Source organism: Zonotrichia albicollis, chromosome 18 (genome assembly GCF_047830755.1).
Source record: "Zonotrichia albicollis isolate bZonAlb1 chromosome 18, bZonAlb1.hap1, whole genome shotgun sequence".
NCBI classification, from domain to species: domain Eukaryota; kingdom Metazoa; phylum Chordata; class Aves; order Passeriformes; family Passerellidae; genus Zonotrichia; species Zonotrichia albicollis.
Genome location: NC_133836.1, coordinates 1,640,045 through 1,662,704, shown reverse-complemented (window position 1 = coordinate 1,662,704; position 22,660 = coordinate 1,640,045). Strand labels below are relative to the sequence as shown.

The window sequence follows — 22,660 nt, the reverse complement described above, 5'->3', positions numbered from 1 at the left end:
ATGTCCCCACTCCCGGCTCCTTTGCCCATGGATACATCCGGATTCAAGGCCAGAGCGAGCTCACAGCTGCCGTTTAAGGATCACTCTCAGTGGGGATTTCGGCCACGGAGATAACTCAGCAGCAGTGGCCACAAAAAGGGCTTGGTCAGTGCTGTCATACCTGCAAGGGACGCTTCAGGCATGGACAAAGTGCCACCTTTCCCTGCTGTGAGCTGGGCTCCATCACTCCATTTCCATGGGCGGGTAGCCCAGGCCCACTGCAGGGCTGGGACACGGCCAGCCAGGAATGCACTGGCCCAGAACTGGGTTTGTGTCCTGTGCTCTCCCTCCCCACTGAGAGGAAGGGAGGTCTGAGAGAAAAGTATTGCTGACCCCACTAGAAAATCACAGGGACAAAGGTTTCCAGACCCCATGAGCACCCATGTCACACACAGAGCTACAAATCCTCTGCTCCAAGCCAGAGCAGAGTTTCCCCACCTCTGTCTCATCCTTGCCAGATGCTCCAGCACTGCCCCCTTTGGTTTTCCCAAGCTCCTGGCTGGAAGTGGGCAAGGTAGGTGTCGTAGACCACTACAGGCTAGGCATTTTCCAAAAATATTCCTGGGCTTTGGGGTTCCTTCCCACCAAAGTGTGGCCCAAGAGCACCCTCCCCCAGGTGAGATCCAGCCCCAGGTGACCCAAACACACCAGTTCAGAAATCTGCAACACTTTAATCAAACCCTACTTAAGGCCATTGTTACTTCCATGATTGCACATATTCCTGCTTCTCAAAAGCACAAATATCTTCATTAACACGCCAGGACAGGGCCAAGCCTCCCCCTCCCTGTGGCCAGCCAGGGTGACCAGTGCCTCCCAGTGCCTCCCAGTGCCCACGGCCAGAGGAGCTGATCTCAGATGGCTGAGCAGGCAGCAGGGACAGTGCCAGGAGCTGAGTGACAGCTCAGATGCACCCTGAGCGCCTGCCAAGGCTCATCTCACACAGGCACCAGAGCCAGGAGAGATGAAGCAGCAGGGCTGGGAGCTGGGATGGCTGTGGAGCACAAGGTCATGGCACAGAACTGGGGCTCCCAAAGGCACCACTGCTCCCCAACACAGGCAGAGGCTGCAGCAACCCCAGGCAGGCTCCACGTACTGTGGGAAGAGACATCACTGCAGTGACAGCCCCCAGAAATGATTTGCAGCACAGCCCAGAGACATCAAGTGGCAATAAAACTGTGAGCGGCTCCAGGACAGCGTGCCCCATTTGGGGAGATGAACAGTGGCTTTTAAAAAGATCACTAAATCCCATCAGTGCTACCTATACAAACCTCATTTATTTTAAAGGCTGCCATTAAAGTGCCTGTTATCCCTAGCAGTAGGCAGTTTTAAATTGCAAATAACTTCTCAGATCAGTCAGCAACAATCTTCATTCCTTCATTCCACCGGAGAGAAGGGCAGTGGCTCAGGCTGGCCCTTGGGAACAAAAAGGGTTCTTGAACACTGTGTTGAGGTTTCTGGATGAGCAGGAATGCTGAGCAGCAGGACCATCCCACGACTGTGCTGTGCTGTGCAGGATCTCTGCCAAGCTGTCCAGGACTTCACCTTCCAGAGGGCTCTGGGGATCTGAAGCAGTGTCACCTGCAGTGTGGTCATGTCCCAGTGGAGAGCTGTCCCACCAGGAGCTGTGTCAGTGGGAAGGTGTCCCAGTGGGAGCTGTCCCAGTGGGATCAGTGTCCCAGTGGGAAGGTGTCCCAGTGGGAAGTGTGTCCCAGTGGGAAGTGTGTCCCAGTGGGTGGGTGTTCCACCAGGAGCTGTCCCAGTGAGAAGGCGGCCCACTGGGGAGCTGTCCCTCCAGGAGCTGTCCCAGTGGGATCCATGCCCACTGGGGAGCTGTCCCTCCAGGAGCTGTTGCAGGGGTGGCTCATGCCTCAGCTCCATGCTCAGAAGCTGTCGCTGTCCCAGCAGGAAGGTGTCCCAGTGGGATCCATGTCCCAGGCTGGCTCATGCCTGGGCTCCGTGCTGCCCGGGGCTGTCGCTGTCCTGCAGGAGCTGTCCCAGCAGCAGGAAGGTGTCCCAGGCTGGTTCAGCTCCATGCTGCCCGGGGCTGTCCTGGCTCACGCCTGGGCTCCGGGCTGCCCGGGGCTGTCGCTGTCCTGCAGCAGCGGGGTGGTCTCAGAGGAGGGGGTGGCTCTGGCGGGGGCTCGGGGGCTCTTCTGGGCAGCTCCTCTCTGCAGGGGAGGGACAGAGGTCACAGCCTGGCCACACACAGCGGTGCCACACGTCCCCACCCAGGCCATGCGCACCCCAAGCCTCCTGCAGTGGCCAAGGACCCATTTCTTCAATGGAACATTTTTGTACCTCCTTTCTGTACCTCTCACCTTACCCAAACCAGATTATTTCCATTCCTGCCCACCTGCAACACCACCCAAGCACCCAGCCTGAAGAGCTGTGTGGAGGAGCTGTGGGACAGTCATCCAGATGGGAGGGACAGGGACACTCTGCTGAGGGACACAAGAGCCTGGAGAGCCCAGGCAGGAGCTGCAGCACACACAGGCAGCCTCCTCCCCAGGATAATGCAGGTGCAGCCTCTGGGGAAGGGGGAAGGTAGTGCCTTCTGGCACCAGGATGGCTCCTCCTCACCCAAACACAGCTACAGAACAGGTTCACCACCCTCAGGGCTGAGCAGGAGCCAGATACACCCTCCAGCAGACCACGTGGGCCCTGACCCTAATTAATGCAAGAACCTCAGGAGGAAGCAGCAGGTGACAGGACTGGGTCACTTCCGGCTGCTGGGGACAGGGACACCAACCTGGCCCTCACCCAGAGCCTTCTGCTGGCTGGGGACATGGATTGGGGTGTTGTGGAGGGACTGTGAGGCTCCTCTAACCCTCTGACCATTGCTGTTTCACCAGTGATACCACCAGCAACACCTGGAGACTCTTTGGGCTGAAGCTTGGATTTGAGGATCTTGGAGGAATTTTCAACCTTATTGAGTCTAAAAGTGTCTACAGGCCTCTGGTAAGGGAATGCAGTCAGGGCAAAAGGGATGGTTAATATTCAAGAGTCACCTCCTCCAAGTTGAAGAACACTCCACCCTAACAAGCATCCCAAGGCAGCAGGGCAACATGGATGAACCAGGAGCTCCAGACACAAATGCAGAAAGGAGGCACGTGGAAGGTGGGAGCAGGGACAGGTAACCTGACAGGAACACAGGGAAACTCTCCCAGCATGCAGGGATGAAGAGAGGAAAGCCAAAACCCAACTGGAACTGAATCCAGCCAAGGATGTCAGACAAGAAAGGCTTCTCTGAGTACCCAGGTGACCAAGGAAAGAGGAGGAACCACGAGGGCCTGAATGAGGCAGGGGACCCCAGAAACCAGGGGCAAGTCCAGAGCAAGGAATTTGCACCCTTGGTGGAAGAGGATGAGGTCAGAGAACATGAAGGAACCAAGACATGCACAAATCCACAGACCAAGATGGGATGAGTGGGCTCATGTCACAGCAAGGCCATTCCCTGCTGTCTTTGACCAGTCCTGGCTCAAAGACTGAATGAAAGCAGATCTTGAAAAGGATCAAGAAAGATCTCAGGAGCTACAGAGCAGCCAGCGTCCCTTCATCCTCCAGAAAGTGATGCAGCAGATAATTCCAGGAACCACTCCCAGCACATGAAGGACAATTAAACCATCAAGTGCAGGCCCTGGGCTTCACCAAGGGGCAGCTGTGCTTGATCACCTGTGATGGAATGAGTGGCTTGGCAGACCAGGGGAGAACAGGGGTGTTGTCTACCTGCACTCCAGGCTTTGGGCACCATCTGCCATCAAAACCTTCCAGGGAAGCTGATGAAGCTGGGATTGTTTGAGCAGGCAGTGAGGGGGACTGAGAACTGGCCAAACATCCAGGCCCAGAGCTGAGTTGGAGGCCAGCAACCATCAGTGTACACCAGGGGTCAATCTGGGTCCAGGCCTGTTGAACATCTTTATTAATGATCTGCAAAAGCTGGGGGAGTGGCTGGTACACCAGAGGGCCCTCAGCAGGCTGAGAAAGGGCCTGGAAGGAGACTCATCAAGTCCAACAAGAGGATGTACAAGGATTTCACTTGGGATGAACAGCCCCACACAGCAGCACACCCTAAAGGTCACCAGCTCTGCAGCAGCCTGGCAGAAAAGGACCTGAGGGCCTTGGGGACAGCGAGCTGAGGGTGAGCTGGGTGGCAAAGGCAGCCAGCTGAGTCCTGGGCTGCTCTGGGAGTGTTGCCAGCAGCTCCTGGAGTGGTCCTTGCCCTCTGCTCATCACTGGAGGGGCCACACATGGAGCACTGTGTGCAGCTCTGGGCTTCCCAGCACAAGAGAGAGATGGAGCTGCTGGGAAGAGCCCAGCAAAGGAGCACTGGAGTGATCTTGGGACTGGAGACTCTGATGTGAGCAGAGGCTGAGAGAACTGGGCCTGTCCAGCCTCCAGAAGAGAAGGCTCAGGGGGATCTCAGCATTGGAAACAAGGTTCTGAAGGGAGGGTGTGAGTACAGAGCCAGGCTCTTCTTGGTGGTGTCCAGGACAAGAGCAAAGGGACACCTAAAGGGGATTCCATCTGCACATTAAGAAATACTTTTTTTTTTTTCTTTTTGTTTTTCCTGTGAAAACTGTAAAAACGAGAACAGCTGCCCTGGGGAATCTCCACTCCTGAAGACCTTAAGAGACATCTGGAGATGGTGCTGAGCTAGGTGACTCTGCCTGAGCACAGGGATTGGGGATGACCTCCAGAGGCCCCTTCAACCTCAACGACTCAGTGACTTTGTGTTCCTGTAATACAAACCCAGATATTTTATACATCAGAAATTCCCTCCTCTGGTCAGGGGAGGGTTGACACCACCAGTGGACTGATCTCTGTTACCCCATTCAAATAAACTTACCTCTGGAGCTCAAACACTCAGAAATGGGGGGAAAACAGGCAGGAAAAGTATTTCCTCACACCAATCCTACTGTTCCCCTGATCCCTGCTGACATTTTAGGGCTGCAGATCAGGTACACCAGGAGAAACAATAAGAGCATGTGCTTGCAACCTGGTTAAACACCAGTATTAAGACATCTAAATTGCCCCAAATAAGGCCATGAGACAGCATTGCTCCATCAAAGCTCGCCAGGAGGGCATGGCTGGGAGCTGTGGACAGCAAAAGGTTTCATTTGATTGGTTTGAAGTTTAATCAAATCAGGAGGAGGGAAAAGCATGTTACCTTGACTGGGTACCCACCTACAGTCTGGCTTCCTGCAACACCGTCCCCTTAACTGGAGGCAGCTTTGTGGCAGAGGTGGCCTGGTTTGCCTTATTACTGTCTGAGCTCTTTTTATTGCTACTCCAAAATAAAGAGCAATTTTCCTAGAAGACAATCAGTCTCGTTTATGGTGCACTCAGACATGGGTTTCATCAGGGTTCCAATTTTTGGAGCAGATTTGAGAAATCACTGTTCAACTAGAATCTAGTTATTAATGAAGATTTCGAAATTTAGATTAAGCTAAGTCCTATTTAGGATTTTGTTCAGTGTCAAGCCAGTTTTAAAATGGTTCTGTTTGCCTTTTGAAAGTGTCAGCACACATTATGCCACAATGGCAGGGAGCTACAGCACCTGGGGGCATTTTACACCCAGATTATGCATTTTTAGAGCTGTGAGTCCAACAGATGCATTTCAAACTGGCTCCACCATAAACTACACTAGGATTTGAGTGTTTCACAGCACCTCATCTGCACTGGCCTCAGAAGCCAGAGGGAGACAGGACAGCCAGGCAGGAGCTGGGTCAGGGAGCCCTTCACGCTGGCAGACACGTGAAGATGGGGACAATGTCCCTGCTCAGTGTCCCCTCTGACATCGCCTGTGGCTCTGGGAGGCAGAACTGTGCACGATTAGGCAATCAGAGCTAGATCAGCAACACTTCAATCAAATGAGGAACACACCTTGGCTGCAAATCGCTGGCTTCCAGTTTACAACCCCTTATCTGCTCATTAGGTGGAGACATTCATGTGTTGTTGTGCAGCTTTCTTACAGATTTGGGAAGTCATTGAGGCTTTTTTAGTCACTTTCCAGGTAGCCAGGCACTTCCTGCTGTGGATTTTTAGTTCTAACACTTCATGACTCTTTTGGCTGAGCACAGAAATACAGCTGGCTTATGCCTGGGCTTGGGATGTTTCACAAGCAGATATTCAGTTGGCTTCAACGAGTACAAATCCAGCTTTTCTCCCTGACCCTTTCTAGCGTGGCTAAACCTCTTTGATAGCAGGAATTAAGATTTGCACAAAGCAGGGTGAAGAAATGCCAGCTCAGGGCTGCACAAGGTGTTAGAAAGAGCTGCCCAGCCCTTTTTCAGAGCCCCTGGGCTCACCAGCAGAGTGCAGGCTGTGTGCCAGCCAACAACCACTGACATGTGCTGAAGGGGAGCAGTTCACCCGAGAACCATCCTGGCAGCACAGTGAGGGCTTGGTGCTGAGCTCTGGGCCCTAGCATCACTCCCACCTGCAGGGAAGTGTGAGGAGGAACAAGGGGATTTGGGATCATGTGTTTAAGTCACTTAAGTAATTGTAGACTTGATTAAAATCCAATTAGGTGGAACTCCGAGAACCTGGCACTGTGTGAGGTGGGTTTGCATGGGTGTGCTAGGGAGGGCAGGAAGCAGCTGAGCAGAGGCAGCCCCTCACACAGGCTGCCCTCATCCTGCTCTCATCCCCTCACACAGGCCGCTCCTCATTCTGCTCTCATCCCTCACACAGGCCGCTCCTCATTCTGCTCTCATCCCTCACACAGGCTGCCCTCATCCTGCTCTCATCCCCTCACACAGGCCGCCCTCATCCCCTCACACAGGCTGCCCTCATCCTGCTCTCATCCCCTCACACAGGCCGCTCCTCATTCTGCTCTCATCCCCTCACACAGGCTGCCCCTCATCCTCTCACACAGGCCACCCCTCATCCCCTCACACAGGCTGCCCTCATCCTGCTCTCATCCCCTCACACAGGCCGCCCTCATCCCCTCACACAGGCTGCCCTCATCCTGCTCTCATCCCCTCACACAGGCCGCTCCTCATTCTGCTCTCATCCCCTCACACAGGCTGCCCCTCATCCTCTCACACAGGCTGCCCTCATCCTGCTCTCATCCCCTCACACAGGCCGCTCCTCATTCTGCTCTCATCCCCTCACACAGGCTGCCCCTCATCCTCTCACACAGGCCACCCCTCATCCCCTCACACAGGCTGCCCTCATCCTGCTCTCATCCCCTCACACAGGCCGCTCCTCATCCTGCTCTCATCCCCTCACACAGGCCGCCCTCATCCCCTCACACAGGCTGCCCTCATCCCCTCACACAGGCTGCCCTCATCCTGCTCTCATCCCCTCACACAGGCCGCTCCTCATTCTGCTCTCATCCCCTCACACAGGGCACCCCTCATCCTGCTCTCATCCCCTCACACAGGCCACCCCTCATCCTGCTCTCATCCCAGAGCTGCCTTTTATCCCCACAACAGCCTCTTCACCTCTGCAGCTTTAGAGCCATTCTAAGCCACCTTCCCTCATCCTCAGACCCCTGTGAACACGGTCACAGACTCTTTGGAGCAGTTTGCACAGCAAGGGAGTTCCAAGGAAACACAGAATCTGTGCTGGGCTGAGGAGCAGCCACAGTGGCTCTGTCCCCTCTGCAAGAACACAGCAACTGCATTTCATTAGCAGGCTGCGTTCAGACAGCTCCATCCTCTGGAGAAGGCTCTGTTCTGACTGGAAAAACACTGGGAGCCTGTAGAGATGCAACAGCACAGACCTGCTGCTGCCTTCTAGGGACACTGGCTTGATAAACCAGGATTGTTCCTCCATTAGCTGGGTGAGCTGAGAAATAGCTGCTCCTCCGGGCAGCCACGTCCAGCACTGCTGTGCACCAAGAACACCAGGAATGCTTCATGTTACCTATCTGCAGCCCAGTTTCTAGAAGGCTCAGGAAGCCCTATTGCTGTCTGCTGCCACCTGGAGCAAACAGGAGATGGTTGGTGGGATCAGCCAGTGTTTCCTCACACAGGTTAGATTGGCAGCCCAAACTGCATCCTCTGATTGAGTGTGATTTGACTGACAGCACTTCCCACAGGCACCTGCAGGGCCTTACCTTCCTCCTTGCCATAAGGAGAGCTGCTGAGACAAGGAGAGGGACACTGAGGCCAAGGAGGATGTACTGCAGGTACTCCAGCACCGAGGGCAGCAGCACCAGGTTGGTGTAAAACTGCTTCAGCACTGAGCCTTCAATGGATCCACTCTGCCCAAAAAAGCAACCTGTCAGTGGCATCTCCCTTCATCCAGTTTGAGACCAGCTGAATGATTCCCTTCCCACCACCTCCCAGCATAAATTAGGGAATTTATGCAAGATTCAGCCAGGCTAAAAGCTTTTACTGAATAGCAGGAGTCAGCTGGAGGCTGCACTCCCAGGCCCACAGGAGGACAGGGATGCTGGCAGCTCTGTCCAGGGCCCCACTTAACCCCACATCTAGGGCAGAGCCAGAGATTTACCAAGTATAGAGCAGGGTTTGTTCAGCTCAGAGGGATTAATGGCATAGCCAAGTATTGAAAAGCCTTCTGTTGGTGCTTAATTAGTCTGGCTGGCTTAAAGCTTTATGCAAAGTGGAGTTTCCCCAGCACTGGGTGATGGGGAGAGAACCAGGCTGAGGAAGGCAGCTCACCTCTGCAAACCACAGCAGCGGCAGGACCACTGGCTTAATCTGCCCTGTTTGACTGAGAGGGAAGAAAATAAAAAAAAAAAGAAACACAAGCTTAGGTTTATGATTGATCAGGTCACAATGAGCAGCACAATTCTTCCTGAGGGGACACGTCTGACACACTGACAGTGGCCAGGGAACCATGAGGGGGTGGCAATCCCAAGGTGAGCTGTTCCCCCCTTGGGGACCAGGTGCTTTCCATGCAGGAGCAGAGCTTGTGCTTCCATGGGGGTTTAACTGCCTGAGGACAGCAGGAAGTGCCATCCCAACGCTGGGAGATGAAACTGAGTGCAGCAGAATGCCAAAGTTTCTGTCTCAGTCACCTGGGGGGCACCATGGGGCTGTCTGGGGGTTTGCCCCTCAGCCCAAGCAGCAAGAGCACACTCCCACCCTTGCTGGCATTTAACATCTGGCACCATAGTTTGGTTACAGAGACTTCTTGTTTGCTTTCTCAGAGCTGGAAGTGCCTTGTGGACATAGGTTTCACTCTCTACCCCACAGGCAAAGTGGCTTTTGCCTCTCCTGAGAGGCAGCACAGTGGAGGTGTGAACAAGGTGAACCTCCTGTCCCACCAGGAGGAACAGTCCCTCCCTCAGCTGTCTGTGAGGAACAGGGACACTGCCCAGCTGAGCAAACAGGCAGCCACTCTCGGCACTGCTAAGGGATGTACTTGTGGCCACTGCAATGGCTGCTGTTTCGACAGGAGCCAGCTGGCTCCAGCAATGGGACAACTGCCCATGGTAAAGCTTTGCAGAGAGTAAACTCTGCAGCAAGCTCAGCACCAGCAGAGCTCCCTGCTCAGGGAGGGCAGATGGACATTTCTGGGAGGTGAGCACTTACATGATACCAGACACGTGTTTTATGTACAGGTTCAGCTGCAGCTTGATGGAGCAGTTCATGGGGATGCCTGTCATCTGCAGGGGAAGAGAACAACCAGTTCATCAGTGACTTCCTGGGACCAACAGACCCTGTCCAACATTCCAAGCCCATGAAAAACATCACACTTCAAAGCTGGTCATGTTGACACCCATTAAGACATTGGTTTCTCATGACTCTGCAGTTTTGCAACACATTTTTACAAGCAGAGAATTTTTGTTGGACTGTCCCTGTTTGTAGTCAGCAGCCTACAGCTAGATAAAAATGCAGTTAACTGTACTGTTATCAGGAGATGTTTGATACTGTAATAAACTTAATTAGATTTTCATAACTACGATAAGAGCAGCAGTCAGAACCCAATGTCGAGATAACACACACAGTTTACCTCACCTCAAGAGGGAAACAGGTTTTTTTTTTGCTTGAGCAAATATCACAGAACATTTAGAAAAACTGACCTCACACAGCACAGGCTGTGGGTGGAAAATCTCAAAGTCCCTTTGCCATCAGCAGCTGGGACAGGGATACCTCAGGACAGCCCAAATCTCCCCTCTGGAGTGGTGACTTCACCCTCACACTGGGGGTACAGGAGGGGTGTAACACAGCAGCCCAGTGCAAGAGCAGTTCCAGATGGGCAGGCTGAGAGAAGGAAAGAAGCCAGCCCAGAAATGGAGGTGCCAGCCCAAAAATGGAGGTGCCAGCTTGAGGCACAGCATGCTCCTCAGGCTCTGCCAGCCAGCTCTCATGGCAATGTGCACTGGCAGAGCTGGGCTGCTGCCAGATACACCTCCTGGTGTTATAGGCCTGAGTCAGTGGAAAGAGTTTCACTGTGCTTATCAAAACAATTATGTTTATAATTAGTTCTGCAATTCTCCAGAAGCCAGGCTAATTATTCAATTAGTTTATGGCTTTGACATTTTTATCTGCACATGCCCTCGCCAGTCTTTGCACTCTGGAACCTGCTGGGATCAGCGCCACGAGAGCAGAGCGGTGCCAGCACTCGGCTGATGGCAGGGTCCCCCCGGGCTGGGCTGGTCCCTGGGCTCAGGGGGGACCCTGGGGGGCTCACTCACAGGGTGCACATCCAGGAAAAGCCCGTGCTGCTCCTTGCTGGGGTGCAGGCCTTCTACTGCATCCACCAGGGACGGGTCGGCGTTGTAGAAGTGAGGGTGGGAAATGAACATCGGCGCATCTGGGGGAGATTAAAGGCATCTTCAGCTGCTCCACACCCAACTAAAAGCTTTTTTTGAGGTCTTTACAGCCCTGCAGTACTTGTTCTGAACAGGCTTTTATAATTTCTCCTCCCAGCCAGTAATCTCCTCCCCCTCCTTCCCTGCAGGTTGTTCCACTGATCTGGAAGGGTTCAGGACCACCCACTCTGTCCCACCACCATGCCATGGTAACCCCTGTGCCCAGACACGAGTTTGTGACAGGTCAGTGTGTCCCTCACACACTCAGTGTCCAAAGCTGACATTTAATTTGGGATCTGTGTGGGCTGCCTCCTCCTTGCTCCCCCCAGCAGCCCAGGGGATGCAATGCTCCCACTGTACCCCGGGCATTTCCACAAATGCCAGGCTCTCACAGGGCTGGGCACTAAACATCAGGCACAAAGGGTTTTCCCTCACTGCTGAGAGGCCTGTGGGAGTGCAGAGAGCCCACCAGTACTTCTCAGCACCCCAGCAGGCACTAGAGCTGTTTTTTTCAGACAATCAAGCTTCTGCTGCATCTTAAATTTAATATAGGTCCACTGAGGAGAGCCAGGGTGGGGGAAAGGACTCACTGAGCCTGCAGGTGCTGACGTTCTGGATGCCAGACTGCATGCAGGGGCAGAAGCCCTCGTTGGGTGGGTAGTCTGTGCCGTTGGCAAAGAGGGTTTTGGGTGCCACGAAGCGGAAGGTGGGCACACCCTGGAACTGCCCCGACTCCTCGTACACCAGCGTCATGGACCTGCAATGGTTCAGGGGAGAGGGATCAGCACTGGCCAACAGGCTCCCAGCACAGCACTGGCTGCTTATCTTGCCTGGATAAGATGCAGTTGCAATGTAACTTAGACTTTGAGATCAAGATAAACCCTCAGCAGTGCTTCGGGGAATGAGGATTGAAACCTTTTGCTTTCCATGTTTTAAGCACATCTAAAAGGGTTGGTCAGGACTAGTCAGGCAGAGAAACCACAGGCTTATAAGAAGTCTGTTTGCTCTATCCAGGTGAGATTTGTTTAAAGGCATGCAGTAATCCCCAGGGCTGCTCTCCAAGAGATAATACCCACTTTATGCAAGCCCTGGCTCTGAGGTGCTCCGTTACAGGGCAGGGACATGGAGAAATCTCTTTTGCAAGCCAACTCCAGCAGCAGACTTCCAGGGCAGTGGAAAATTTCCCTGCATGACACAGCAAGATTTTTTTTCTTCCTACTAGAAGCTGTTGATACTGTGCTGCAATATTGCTGGCCAGGTTTGGTGCAAATTTCCAGGACAAAAATTGGCTCCCTTCACACTTGAGTGAGGCTTGCAGGGATCAGAGAATCACAGAATGGGTCACAGTGGGCTGCCAGAACAGCCTGGGCTGGCAGGATGCTCATCCTACAGAGGGATGGTCCCTCCTGATGTGGGAGCAAGGATGGGGGTTCAGGGCATGTTCAGCAGTTACACGTGGGCCTCTTGGCTCTGCTCACCTCCCAGAGAGGAGGCAGAGCTCGCTGCAGCCCAGCAGCAGGACAAAACCCTGGTGGCTGCCTCAGCATCAGCTGCACAGAGAGGCAGCAATGCTCTGAGCCCAGCTGATGTGTGTGACTGTCCACAGAGGCTGAGGCAGAGGCCTGGGGAGGAGACACAGCTCTGTCTGAGAGGCTGAGCCACTTCCCCACAGCTCTGTGTGACAGGAAACTCCTGTGCCAGCAAGAAACCAAGCTGGGTTTCCTCCACTTCACTGGAAGCATGCCCTGTTCCAGAGGTCCCTGGAGTCTGACAGGAACAGGAATGTGTTTAAACTTCAGCTACAGGTAAACTTCCCTGTAAATTCCTGGCTCCAGGTCACTCTGGTGTTTGCTGATGTCCTTTGTGCAGAGGAATCCCTGTGCTGTTCCCAGCTCAGCTGTTTGTTCACTGCTCATTGTTCTCTGTTCACCATGAGCACTTGCTTGTTTTGCAGCTCTATCTACAAAGCTGGAATTATATTACCTTCCCCAAGCAAAACAGGGGGTTTGTGCCTGCTTGCCCTCCTTCCTTCCAGCCTCAGGCACAGGCACACAGGCTGGCTCTGAGGGGTACTTTAACCCCTGGTGATCAGCTAAGGTCAGGGTGTCTTATACAAGCAAAAGGGAAAAAAAAGAAAAAAATAAAAAAGACGAAAAAAAAAAGACGAAAAAAAAAGACGAAAAAAAAAAGACGAAAAAAAAAAGACGAAAAAAAAAAGACGAAAAAAAAAAGACGAAAAAAAAAAGACGAAAAAAAAAAGACGAAAAAAAAAAGACGAAAAAAAAAAGACGAAAAAAAAAGACGAAAAAAAAAAGACGAAAAAAAAAGACGAAAAAAAAAAGACGAAAAAAAAAAGACGAAAAAAAAAAGACGAAAAAAAAAAGACGAAAAAAAAAAGACGAAAAAAAAAAGACGAAAAAAAAAAGACGAAAAAAAAAGACGAAAAAAAAAGACGAAAAAAAAAGACAAAAAAAAAGACGAAAAAAAAGACGAAAAAAAAAGACGAAAAAAAAGACGAAAAAAAAAGACGAAAAAAAAAGACGAAAAAAAAGACGAAAAAAAAAGACGAAAAAAAAGACGAAAAAAAAAGACGAAAAAAAAAGACGAAAAAAAAAGACGAAAAAAAAGACGAAAAAAAAAGACGAAAAAAAAAGACGAAAAAAAAAGACGAAAAAAAAAGACGAAAAAAAAGGCGAAAAAAAAGGCGAAAAAAAAGGCGAAAAAAAAGGCGAAAAAAAAGGCGAAAAAAAAGGCGAAAAAAAAAGGCGAAAAAAAAAGGCGAAAAAAAAAGGCGAAAAAAAAAGACGAAAAAAAAAGACGAAAAAAAAGACGAAAAAAAAGACGAAAAAAAAAGACGAAAAAAAAAAGACGAAAAAAAAAGACGAAAAAAAAAGACGAAAAAAAAAGACGAAAAAAAAGACGAAAAAAAAAGACGAAAAAAAAAGACGAAAAAAAAAGACGAAAAAAAAAGACGAAAAAAAAGACGAAAAAAAAAGACGAAAAAAAAAGACAAAAAAAAAGACGAAAAAAAAAGACGAAAAAAAAAGACGAAAAAAAAAGACGAAAAAAAAAGACGAAAAAAAAGGCGAAAAAAAAGCGAAAAAAAAGGCGAAAAAAAAAGACGAAAAAAAAAGACGAAAAAAAAGACGAAAAAAAAGACGAAAAAAAAAGACGAAAAAAAAGCGAAAAAAAAGGCGAAAAAAAAAGACGAAAAAAAAAGACGAAAAAAAAAGACAAAAAAAAAGACGAAAAAAAAAGACGGAAAAAAAAAGACGGAAAAAAAAAGACGGAAAAAAAAAGACGGAAAAAAAAAGACGAAAAAAAAAGACGAAAAAAAAAAGACGAAAAAAAAAGACGAAAAAAAAGACGAAAAAAAAGACGAAAAAAAAAGACGAAAAAAAAAGACGAAAAAAAAAGACGAAAAAAAAAGACGAAAAAAAAGACGAAAAAAAAAGACGAAAAAAAAAAATAAGACGAAAAAAAAAGACAAAAAAAAAGACGAAAAAAAAAAGAAGAAAAAAAAAGAAGAAAAAAAAAAAAGAAGAAAAAAAAAAAGAAGAAAAAAAAGAAGAAAAAAAAAAGAAGAAGACAGGGTCTGGAAATGGCGGCACGAGTTTCCTCCCAGACATAATTTCTCCAAGGGTTTAGTCAGCTGAAAGAGTTCTGCAGTTCCAGTTGCATTTCCCTCTGACAACCCTTACTTCTCCTTCTAACTGCCCACATCTTATCTAGATCAGATAACCACATCTGGTGCTTTTGTGCTGATTAAAGTGGGCAAGCTGGACATCTCCAGTGATCTGGAAGGTATTTATGGACACCACAAGATGCTGACAATGAGACAACTACCCTGTTTGCAAAGCTCAGAGATAATGCAGACCCAAACTGAACTTTAGCTACCAAAAACAATTCCTGAGGCCTCTGTGTGTGCAGGATGGGAGCAGCTGTCCTGCCACCTGCACGGGGACAGGCTGGCAGTGTGGCCTCACCTGCAGGCATCAGGGCTGTAGAACTGCAGGGAGGTTGGGGACATGAAGGGGGGCCACATCTCCCCTGCTGTCCCGTTGATCATGTTGCACTGGCTGCTCTTCCAGTAATCCACCTGTGGGACAGGGGGAGAGAGAAGAACTCAGAAGGATTCCCTGCATGCAATGTCCACCACCCCACACTGCTTCCACAGCAGCACCAAAGTTCTTTCCCATCTTGGGCATATTTTCCACCCTCCATAATTCTGTGAGCCAAACAATTAATGGACAAGATCCCCCTGCCCCCAGAGGCTGAGCTCTACAGCTGATTTTAGTTAGGAGCAGAATTCCACAAGGGAAGAGTAAAGCATCCTTTAACACCTTCAACACAGCCCGCAGGAGCCTGAGACTTCAACCATTAGAGGCAACCAGCCCCAACAGCACTGCAAGGGAGTGCAAGTGAAAAAACCCATGAGGAGATGAATTTACTGCTTCCTGAATAGCCCCTTGCCACATGGCTGCCTCCTGGCAACTTGCTGAAATGGAAATTGCAGCACTTGAAGTCCTGTAGAAACTTTTCTTCACCCCAGAGCTTTCAGGTGACCCTGCTTTAATCAGGCACTGCCCATAATTCAAGGCTGGCTGCCAGACTCTCACCTCCTTGAGCCCATTCCATGAATCCACCATGTGAACCTGGCTGATGTTGTTCATGCCTGTGTTGACTGTGAACAGCCCAGAGTCGGAGTTGTTGAACTGCAGAGAGAAGGAAGGAATGATTGTTTAATCTCCTGCACACAACACGTGCCTGACTCTGGGTGCCCCATCAGCTTCTGCTCAGCTCAGTGTCTGAGCTACCCCAAGATCAATATTGCTGGGATTTTCGCATTCCCAACCAACACTTACATCCATGAATAATCCAAACTTCCCCTTGAAAGGGAGCAGGCCAGGAACAATCGCATTTATTGCATCTATCAGGGGGTCTTCGTAGCCCCACATGATCTCGCCCACGGTGCGGTTCATGAACGCCTCCTGCTTCAGGCCGGCCAGGGCTCCACTCAGCAAAAGCTTCCACAGGTCTGGCAGTTTTTCCACCATCACAGCTGCTCCCTGAGAAGGGAAACAAATGTCTGCGATGAGAGGCCCATCTTTAGCAAAGATGAAGCATTTTTGGTGTTAACCCAAATCATTCTGCTGCTCCCATCCATAGCCCCAGAGGAATGCTCTGGACAGACTGAGGTTCTTCATTTATTCCCAGTTGGGGAAGGAAGTAGTTGTGGGCTCACAGGCTTGATTTCCCCACAGGATGCTCAGATGAGGCTGCAGACTCCAGACCAGCTGCTCTGCACTCTGGTTTTGGAACAGAGCAGCCTAACAAAACAATTAACACCCACAAAGCAGAAAATTGCATTATATAAGCTTAACCACCTCATTGCTTGATCAGCCCCAAGCCCTACAAGAAAGTGATTCAGTAATTCAACGCTGGCTATCACCACCCTCCCTGCAAGCTCAGAAGGTGGAACCCATCCAGGCAAGAAGCACTTACCATCAGCATGATGTTTGGCACCACAATGTACTCGTCCTCCGTGCCATTGGACAGGTGTGGCTGGAAGAAAAGCTGTCGGTACTCCAGGTAGGAAACAGTGTCGTTGTCGTGGAATGTGATATTTGTTTTAACCCTGTACTCCCTGCAAAGAGATGGCAGATCATGGCAACCACCCCCAGGCAGAGCCCCTCGAACAGAATGGGCTGCACAGGCCTGGGCTGGTGCTGGGGGAGACCAAAGCCCAGTGAGGAGCCATGGGGCAGCTGGGGAGGCAGTGAGGGACTGATATAAACCAGATATAAACCCCCCCACCCCAACCAGGTTAGGGTCTGTCAGGAGAGAGCAGCCCAAGAGCCATGCATCCCCGACAGGTTGGATTCTTGCAGGCACAAAGTGTTCTTCTTTCCCAACTCATTACCCAAGAAATTGAAGGCAAAACAGCAACTCCCCTCTGTTGCTTCACCCACAGTCCCTGTGAAGCCCAGGCACAGCAGAGGGGTGCCCAGGCACGCAGAGCCACAGCACCCACACACCAAACAAGCTGCACGCAGGAGAGGAGCAGCCAAGATGCCCATGTGCCACCAGGGGTTTGCTCCCAAGCAGATGGGATGGCTCCTGGGATCAGGGCAGCCCCCACACAGCATCACGGCCCTGCTGCTCCTCAGGGCTTCAGGCCATCCATGTCCTGCACACCGCCTGATGCCTTTCAGCTTTCATCTTTTCCACATTCTGTACTGTGTTAGTGTGTATTTCTGAACTCCATATGAAGTGTCAGCAGCTCTCCTGACAGCTCAGTCCCACAGAACAATCCTTTTCCTCTCCTCAGTCCCACAGAACAATCCTTTTCCAGCCCCAGAACCAAGGACAGCTGCAGCTCCAGCCCCAACAAGTGCAATCAACAGGGAATGGAGAGGAGCAACCTGGGAGGGTGGGACTGCACAACCTGGAGCTGGGATTGGACACTGATCCTCAATATGGAAATGGACCAAAACTTATAAAAGTGTGAAAACTCATTACATGCCATCCAGCTTGGGTGTAGCCCGGGCTGGGCTCTTGCACTGCCCAAGGTGCATCCTTTGAAGGCCTTTTAATAAATCTCTACTTTATTAATTTAACTCTGTCCAGCCTCTGTTCCAGGGAGCCTCTCAAGACACCAGCCCAGTGCTCTGGACTTCAGAGCTCACACCACAGGGGCAGCCCCAGCCTCATGGGGGCTGCAGGGCTCTGTCCCCAGCATCACAACCCTGTCACTGCTCCTGGAGGAGCTGAAGCTCAGCTCACCAGCAAAAACAAAGTCCTCCACTGTGGAGCCTCTGTTTTACAGCCCACATTAGGGAAGGGCACTAATCTTGCTCAGCAGGAACACAAGGACACTAATAAGCTTTGGCCCTTTGTTTATTCTTATTTACAGCAAGTGAAGCTTTTCCCCAAGCCAACAAAGAGATGCAAGGGAAACATACAGAACCCACAGCGGGGGACCTGGCAAGGCCAGGGCAAACAAGGGCACATACATACTGCAGGTGTCCCCTCACACTGCTCAAACAGCTTTGGATTAACCAGTAAGCTTCCCACATAAGCTTGCTTAGGCTGCTGTTCAACCTCACCCCACTACAGCAGGTACTAATATACTGGAAATCACTGCTCATGGCAAAGTTCACATTCAACTCAACATCAATCACTTTGAGGTGCTGAGAAACACCTGGGGCTTCAGGCAGCATCCTCAAGCAGGCCCAGCCCTGCTGTGTGTGGGCCTGACCCAGTGCTGGTGCTCCATGCTAGCTCCCATGAGCAGAACACTCATTTTGGGCATGTTCAGGTATCATGTTAGATAAGGACTTAGGCTGGCCCATAAATTTGATATTGAGGTGACTCCAGCTCAAGAGCTGGGCTCTTCAATGCACAGTGAAGATAAAAGAAGAGCACTCTGAAGACAGGGTCACCCAGCACCACACCAACACCCCTCATACCCACGTTTTGGCCATATCAGCCCAGGTCTGCCTGCCCAACAGGCCCCAGAAAAAGGCTGAGCTCCACAACTCAGTGGAGCACCCACCAACCTCCCTGTCTCAGTGGCCAGAGCTCCTGCCTGTGTCTGCAGCAAGATCAGAGCACATCTGGGTTTCTTTAAAATCCAGAGCACATCTGGGTCCCTCCAAAATCCATTGCCCCTGGGCTCTCAGTGAGGCTGCTGGTGCCATGTCCTCCTGCCAGAGGAGCCAGGCAGCAGCCTGGCAGGCAGCACAGGTCAGGCTTGTGCCAGGCTGGGGCACAGGGGGCACCTGACCTGTACACATAGGTCAGACAGACAGAGGTCAGGCCCATGCCAGGCTGGGGCACAGGGGCACCTGACCTGTACACGTAGGGCCCACGCTGGCTCAGCACTGGCTTCTCTCCCCGCAGGACCTGCTTGGGGTTCAGCACCTCGAAGAAATGCACTGACAAGTAGAAAGGGACAGGGATGTCTTTCCACATCTGGAAGGAGATGCTGCTGGGGTCGATCCTGACGTTCTGTAAGGCAGAAGAAATAAAGGGACACAACACTTGGGCTCTGTGGCTGCAGGTGAACACATCCACCCTCAGCTCAGTGTGACGCACAGCTGAAGGTGGCAGGCACGGATGCTCTCCAGAGGATCCAGGTGTTTTTGGCAGACAAACCCAGCTAGATATACAGTGAGAAATCCTGTGGGTGCAGAAGCATCAGGTTTATGCTTAGAAGCCAGGATGTCTGCTGGCTTATTTATTCAGGCTTAACTTTCCTAATCCTGCCCACAGGGCTTCCGAGTGTTTGATGTGCTGCAGACCGGGCTCTGAATTATTCACTACTCTCTGCACGTTTTACTTGTCTGTCCCAAAGGCCTTTGCTCATGGCTTTGGCAGCTCCACACAGCTAAGAGCAAGCAGGGAGAAGTGGCACAGCTATCCTCACAGCTGCCTGGGTACCAGCAGGGAGAGCCCACCAGATTCCCAAAGAGAAGATGGAGAACTGGGATGGCAAAGCAGCACAGCCCAGGACACCCGTGGCTGCTCTCAGCTGCCAGCCTGCATTGACTCACAGCTGATGATGAGGCAGGTCAAAGGCAAGGCACAATCCTGTTCCCATATCACTGTCCTGAGTGCTGGGAAATGCCTGCAGGAGCTCAGAGACACCCTAAGCCCTCCCCAGCCCAGAGCTGTACAAGGGCACATCCCCTGCACTCCCTCCCTGCCTCCAGGGTGCTGCAGGAGGGCAGGAGCCTGTTGCTTCTTGAACACCCACTTTGGATGGGTTCCACCCTAATCTTTTCTCCTGGGAGCAGAGATCCATGTCCCTGCTTAGGTAACCCAGGCAGATTATGGAAGTGGGGCTGATCCATGAGCAGGAGGAGGGATGTGGGCTTTGTGCTGGTGCAGCTCAGCAGCTCCTGCTGTGGAGCAGCTCCATCTCACTGGGCACAAATTTGCTGACACAGGGGGTTGAGGTGCCAGAGGTTTCCCCACACCACCTCTTCCCTCCTGAGGAATTTTATGGGAAAGCTGAGCTACCTGTGAGCAGCAGGCCCCTGCAAGCCCCTCATCCACCCAATCCCTGGGAACACACCTCCACAATGCTGTGGGACCCATCTAACCTGGCAAACCCTCCCCACCACCACATGCTGCTCTCATTTTGCCAGCCTCAAGGATTTCAAGGTAGAAAGGAGCAGTAACAGATTTTTATTTAGTCTGCTTTACGGCCCTGATTCACAAGCATAAAATGGATTTATGACCAAGAACACCGCGTTCCTTTAGTTGCTTGTTCTGTCTCACACTCCCTTGACCACTTGTTGCATATGTATTTACTTTTATAAGAAGCACCCAGTTAGATGGAGCTACATCCCAGCTCCCTGCTGCCTTTCCCAGCTCTCTCCCCACCTGGGCTCACCAGCTCAAGGTACCCTTAAGGTGCTCCTAAGATCCCCAAAACGGGGTAAAAGAGCTTAAAATTAAGCTATTTTTAGGTCAAAACAAACACGGTCATATGTCCGAGATAAAAACAGAGTATTTGTCAACCAGATGGCTTGCAAAGAGTCACTGAGTTGTTTGACCCCTCCTGACCAAGCTGATCTTTGTTCCTGGGGAACTGAAAGGAACTGGTTACTGCCCATCAGCTCCAGCTGGGCCAGGACCATGCTGCTCCTGCTCCCAGGGCAGCATCTGAGCTCCCAAGGGGAGCAGAGCTGATGCAGCCTCACTCACTGTGTGCAGGTCTGTGCCTTTCCAGATGCTCCCAGAAAAGCAAAATTCCCCAGGTTTTGCAGGGCCAGCCCCACCGGCAGCCCAGTGCAGATGGGGCAGGCTCCAAGCTCCCTGCTTTCCCTGCAGGCTTCACCCAAAGATATCCTGGTAACAACCACCTGTCCATAGGTAAGTGCTTTTCCATCAGGATTCACCATCCTGACAGAGCTCAGGAGGCCAGGATGGGCAAACCAGCCTTTACCTGCCCAGTCCCAGCCCTTCTAGCTCCTCTTACCCATACTGAAGACCAACCCAGGAGTTTCAGCAAGGACCTGAATGTTTCTCATCACCTGTCATCACTCAGTTATTAGGTTTGATGTGAAATGGAAAATAATGAGCGGAGGGTAATTTTGTGTCATGTTGAAGATGGGGAGACCAAGGGCTTGAGGTGAAGGGAGGAGAAACAAGGGTTGATCTGTTCTTCATCTTCTGTTCTCATTGCAAGTCATTAGACCTTAGCTAATTAGGTTAAAAAAATCAGGATTAGCTAAAAAGAGGGCAGAAAGGCTTTTGCACAAAAAGTGTCATTTCTGTCCTGCAGGGGCCATTCAGCCTTTTATTTGCAGGTACCAGTTCCTGACGTGCTGAAGCTGAACAAAGGCTTTGTGCTGTTCAATGCACAGGGCTGTGGGCTCTGCCCTTGCGAGGGGTGAGTTTAAGTAGGTCATTTTCGGCACAGCCTTTGCGCCACACGCGGCGCCAGCCATTGGCTACGAGCTGTTTGTTCACCTCTTTCATCAGAAGCAAATTTTCAGGGGCTGACCTGGGTAGGTGGAAGCTTGGAGAAAGGCCAAGGCACGGAGCACATCCGCCTTGGACAGGGAGAAAAAGGTTTGGCTAAATGTGGGGATGAGCTCTACATTACAGCGGGTGGGACAGGAGTGCTGCTTCATAAAACTGTGCAGAGTTACTGAGCAGAGCAACAACTCCATCCACAGCCCCACATTCTGGGGACAAACCCTCCTCAGCCTCAGGACCTCTCCTGTGGATAAAACAGGTCTTCAGAGAAGCAACTCTTCAGGATTTCAGTCTGAAGGACTTCTTTCTGAAGGAGAGAGGATAACTGGGAGCCTGCTCCATGCACAGGGATCCTCTGGAGAGCTCCTGTTTCCAGCCGGGAAAGCATCTCACGGGTAGCCCGGCAGTGTGCTCATCTACTTATGAAAGGAATGACTGGTGCTGCAGGTGGAGGCAGGAGGGAAGGGGAAGTGTCAGCGCTCAGGGTGATGCTCTGCCAAGCATCCCCAGCTAATCCCAGCCCTCGTTAGTTACCCAGGGCTGCTTCACCTGCTCACTGCGGGCATATTTGCTGTCACCAAAGGTGGAACACCCCAAACCACATTTGCCCGGAGGAAGAGCCTGAGGCTGCTCGGAGCTGCAGCAGCGACGCTGCCTCTTCCAGCGCTCGGCTCCACGGAGCACACTGCACAAGGCAAAGGCTCAGCCGCCCCAGCCCGCGGCGCACCGGCCCCGGCCACCGACAGCACGCAGCGAGCCCGACACCGAGCCCCGCACCGCACCGAGCCGAGCCCCGCAGCGCACACGGCCTCCAGCGCACCCTCCAGCCCCACTTCCAGCGACCCCGCACCGAGCGGAGCCCCCGCCGCGCCCCCGCGCCCCGCTGACCTTGATGACCTGCTGCCGGACGATGAGCGGCCCCAGGAGCAGCAGGCAGCCCCCCAGCAGAGCGCAGGCCAGCCCGGCCAGCCCCAGCCCCACGGACAGCCTGCGGTGGGCCACGGCCATGGCGGGGCGGAGCCGGTACCGGGAGCGGAACGGGGCCGGCAGTGGAGCGGGCCCCGCCGCTTTATGGATGGCCCCGCGGCCCGGCCCGGCCCGGCCCGGACGAGGGGGCGGGGCCGCGCCGGACGGGGCGGGGCTGGTGAGGAAGGCCACGCCCCCCGCGGGAGGCGCGACGGGAAAGGAAAAGCGAGCGTCAATGTAAACTCGTGTGTGCGCACGGGAAAAAGGGCACAACGGTAAAATACTGAGACGAAATGTATAAATAAATATATAGACAGATAAAATATCCCTCAGTCATGCCATTGTAGAATAGAATGCTTTGCGTTGGAGGTGACTTTAAAGATCATCTCGTTCCACCTGCTGCCATGGGCAGGAACACCTTCCACTGTC

At 51.8% G+C, this 22,660-nt stretch overlaps 1 protein-coding gene across 2 annotated transcripts; it reads right to left on the bottom strand.

Moving 5' to 3' along the window:
* Positions 1-690: 690 nt before the first annotated feature.
* On the bottom strand, positions 691-22,412 carry SCARB1 (scavenger receptor class B member 1). Of its 2 annotated transcripts, none has more exons than XM_074554080.1 (12): positions 22,154-22,411; positions 18,627-18,784; positions 16,277-16,418; positions 15,637-15,840; positions 15,391-15,486; positions 14,758-14,870; positions 11,362-11,528; positions 10,655-10,773; positions 9,549-9,622; positions 8,673-8,724; positions 8,105-8,251; positions 691-2,207 (listed from the first exon to the last, which is right to left on the bottom strand). In XM_074554080.1, exons 1-12 carry the CDS (start codon positions 22,271-22,273, stop codon positions 2,094-2,096), a joined length of 1,506 nt encoding a protein of 501 aa, XP_074410181.1. In that variant the 5' UTR covers positions 22,274-22,411; the 3' UTR covers positions 691-2,093. The 2 variants fall into 2 exon arrangements, with proteins under 2 accessions (XP_074410181.1, XP_074410182.1); XM_074554081.1 differs by lacking the exon at positions 691-2,207 and adding an exon at positions 4,164-5,349 and having other exon boundaries at positions 22,154-22,412.
* Positions 22,413-22,660: the final 248 nt, after the last annotated feature.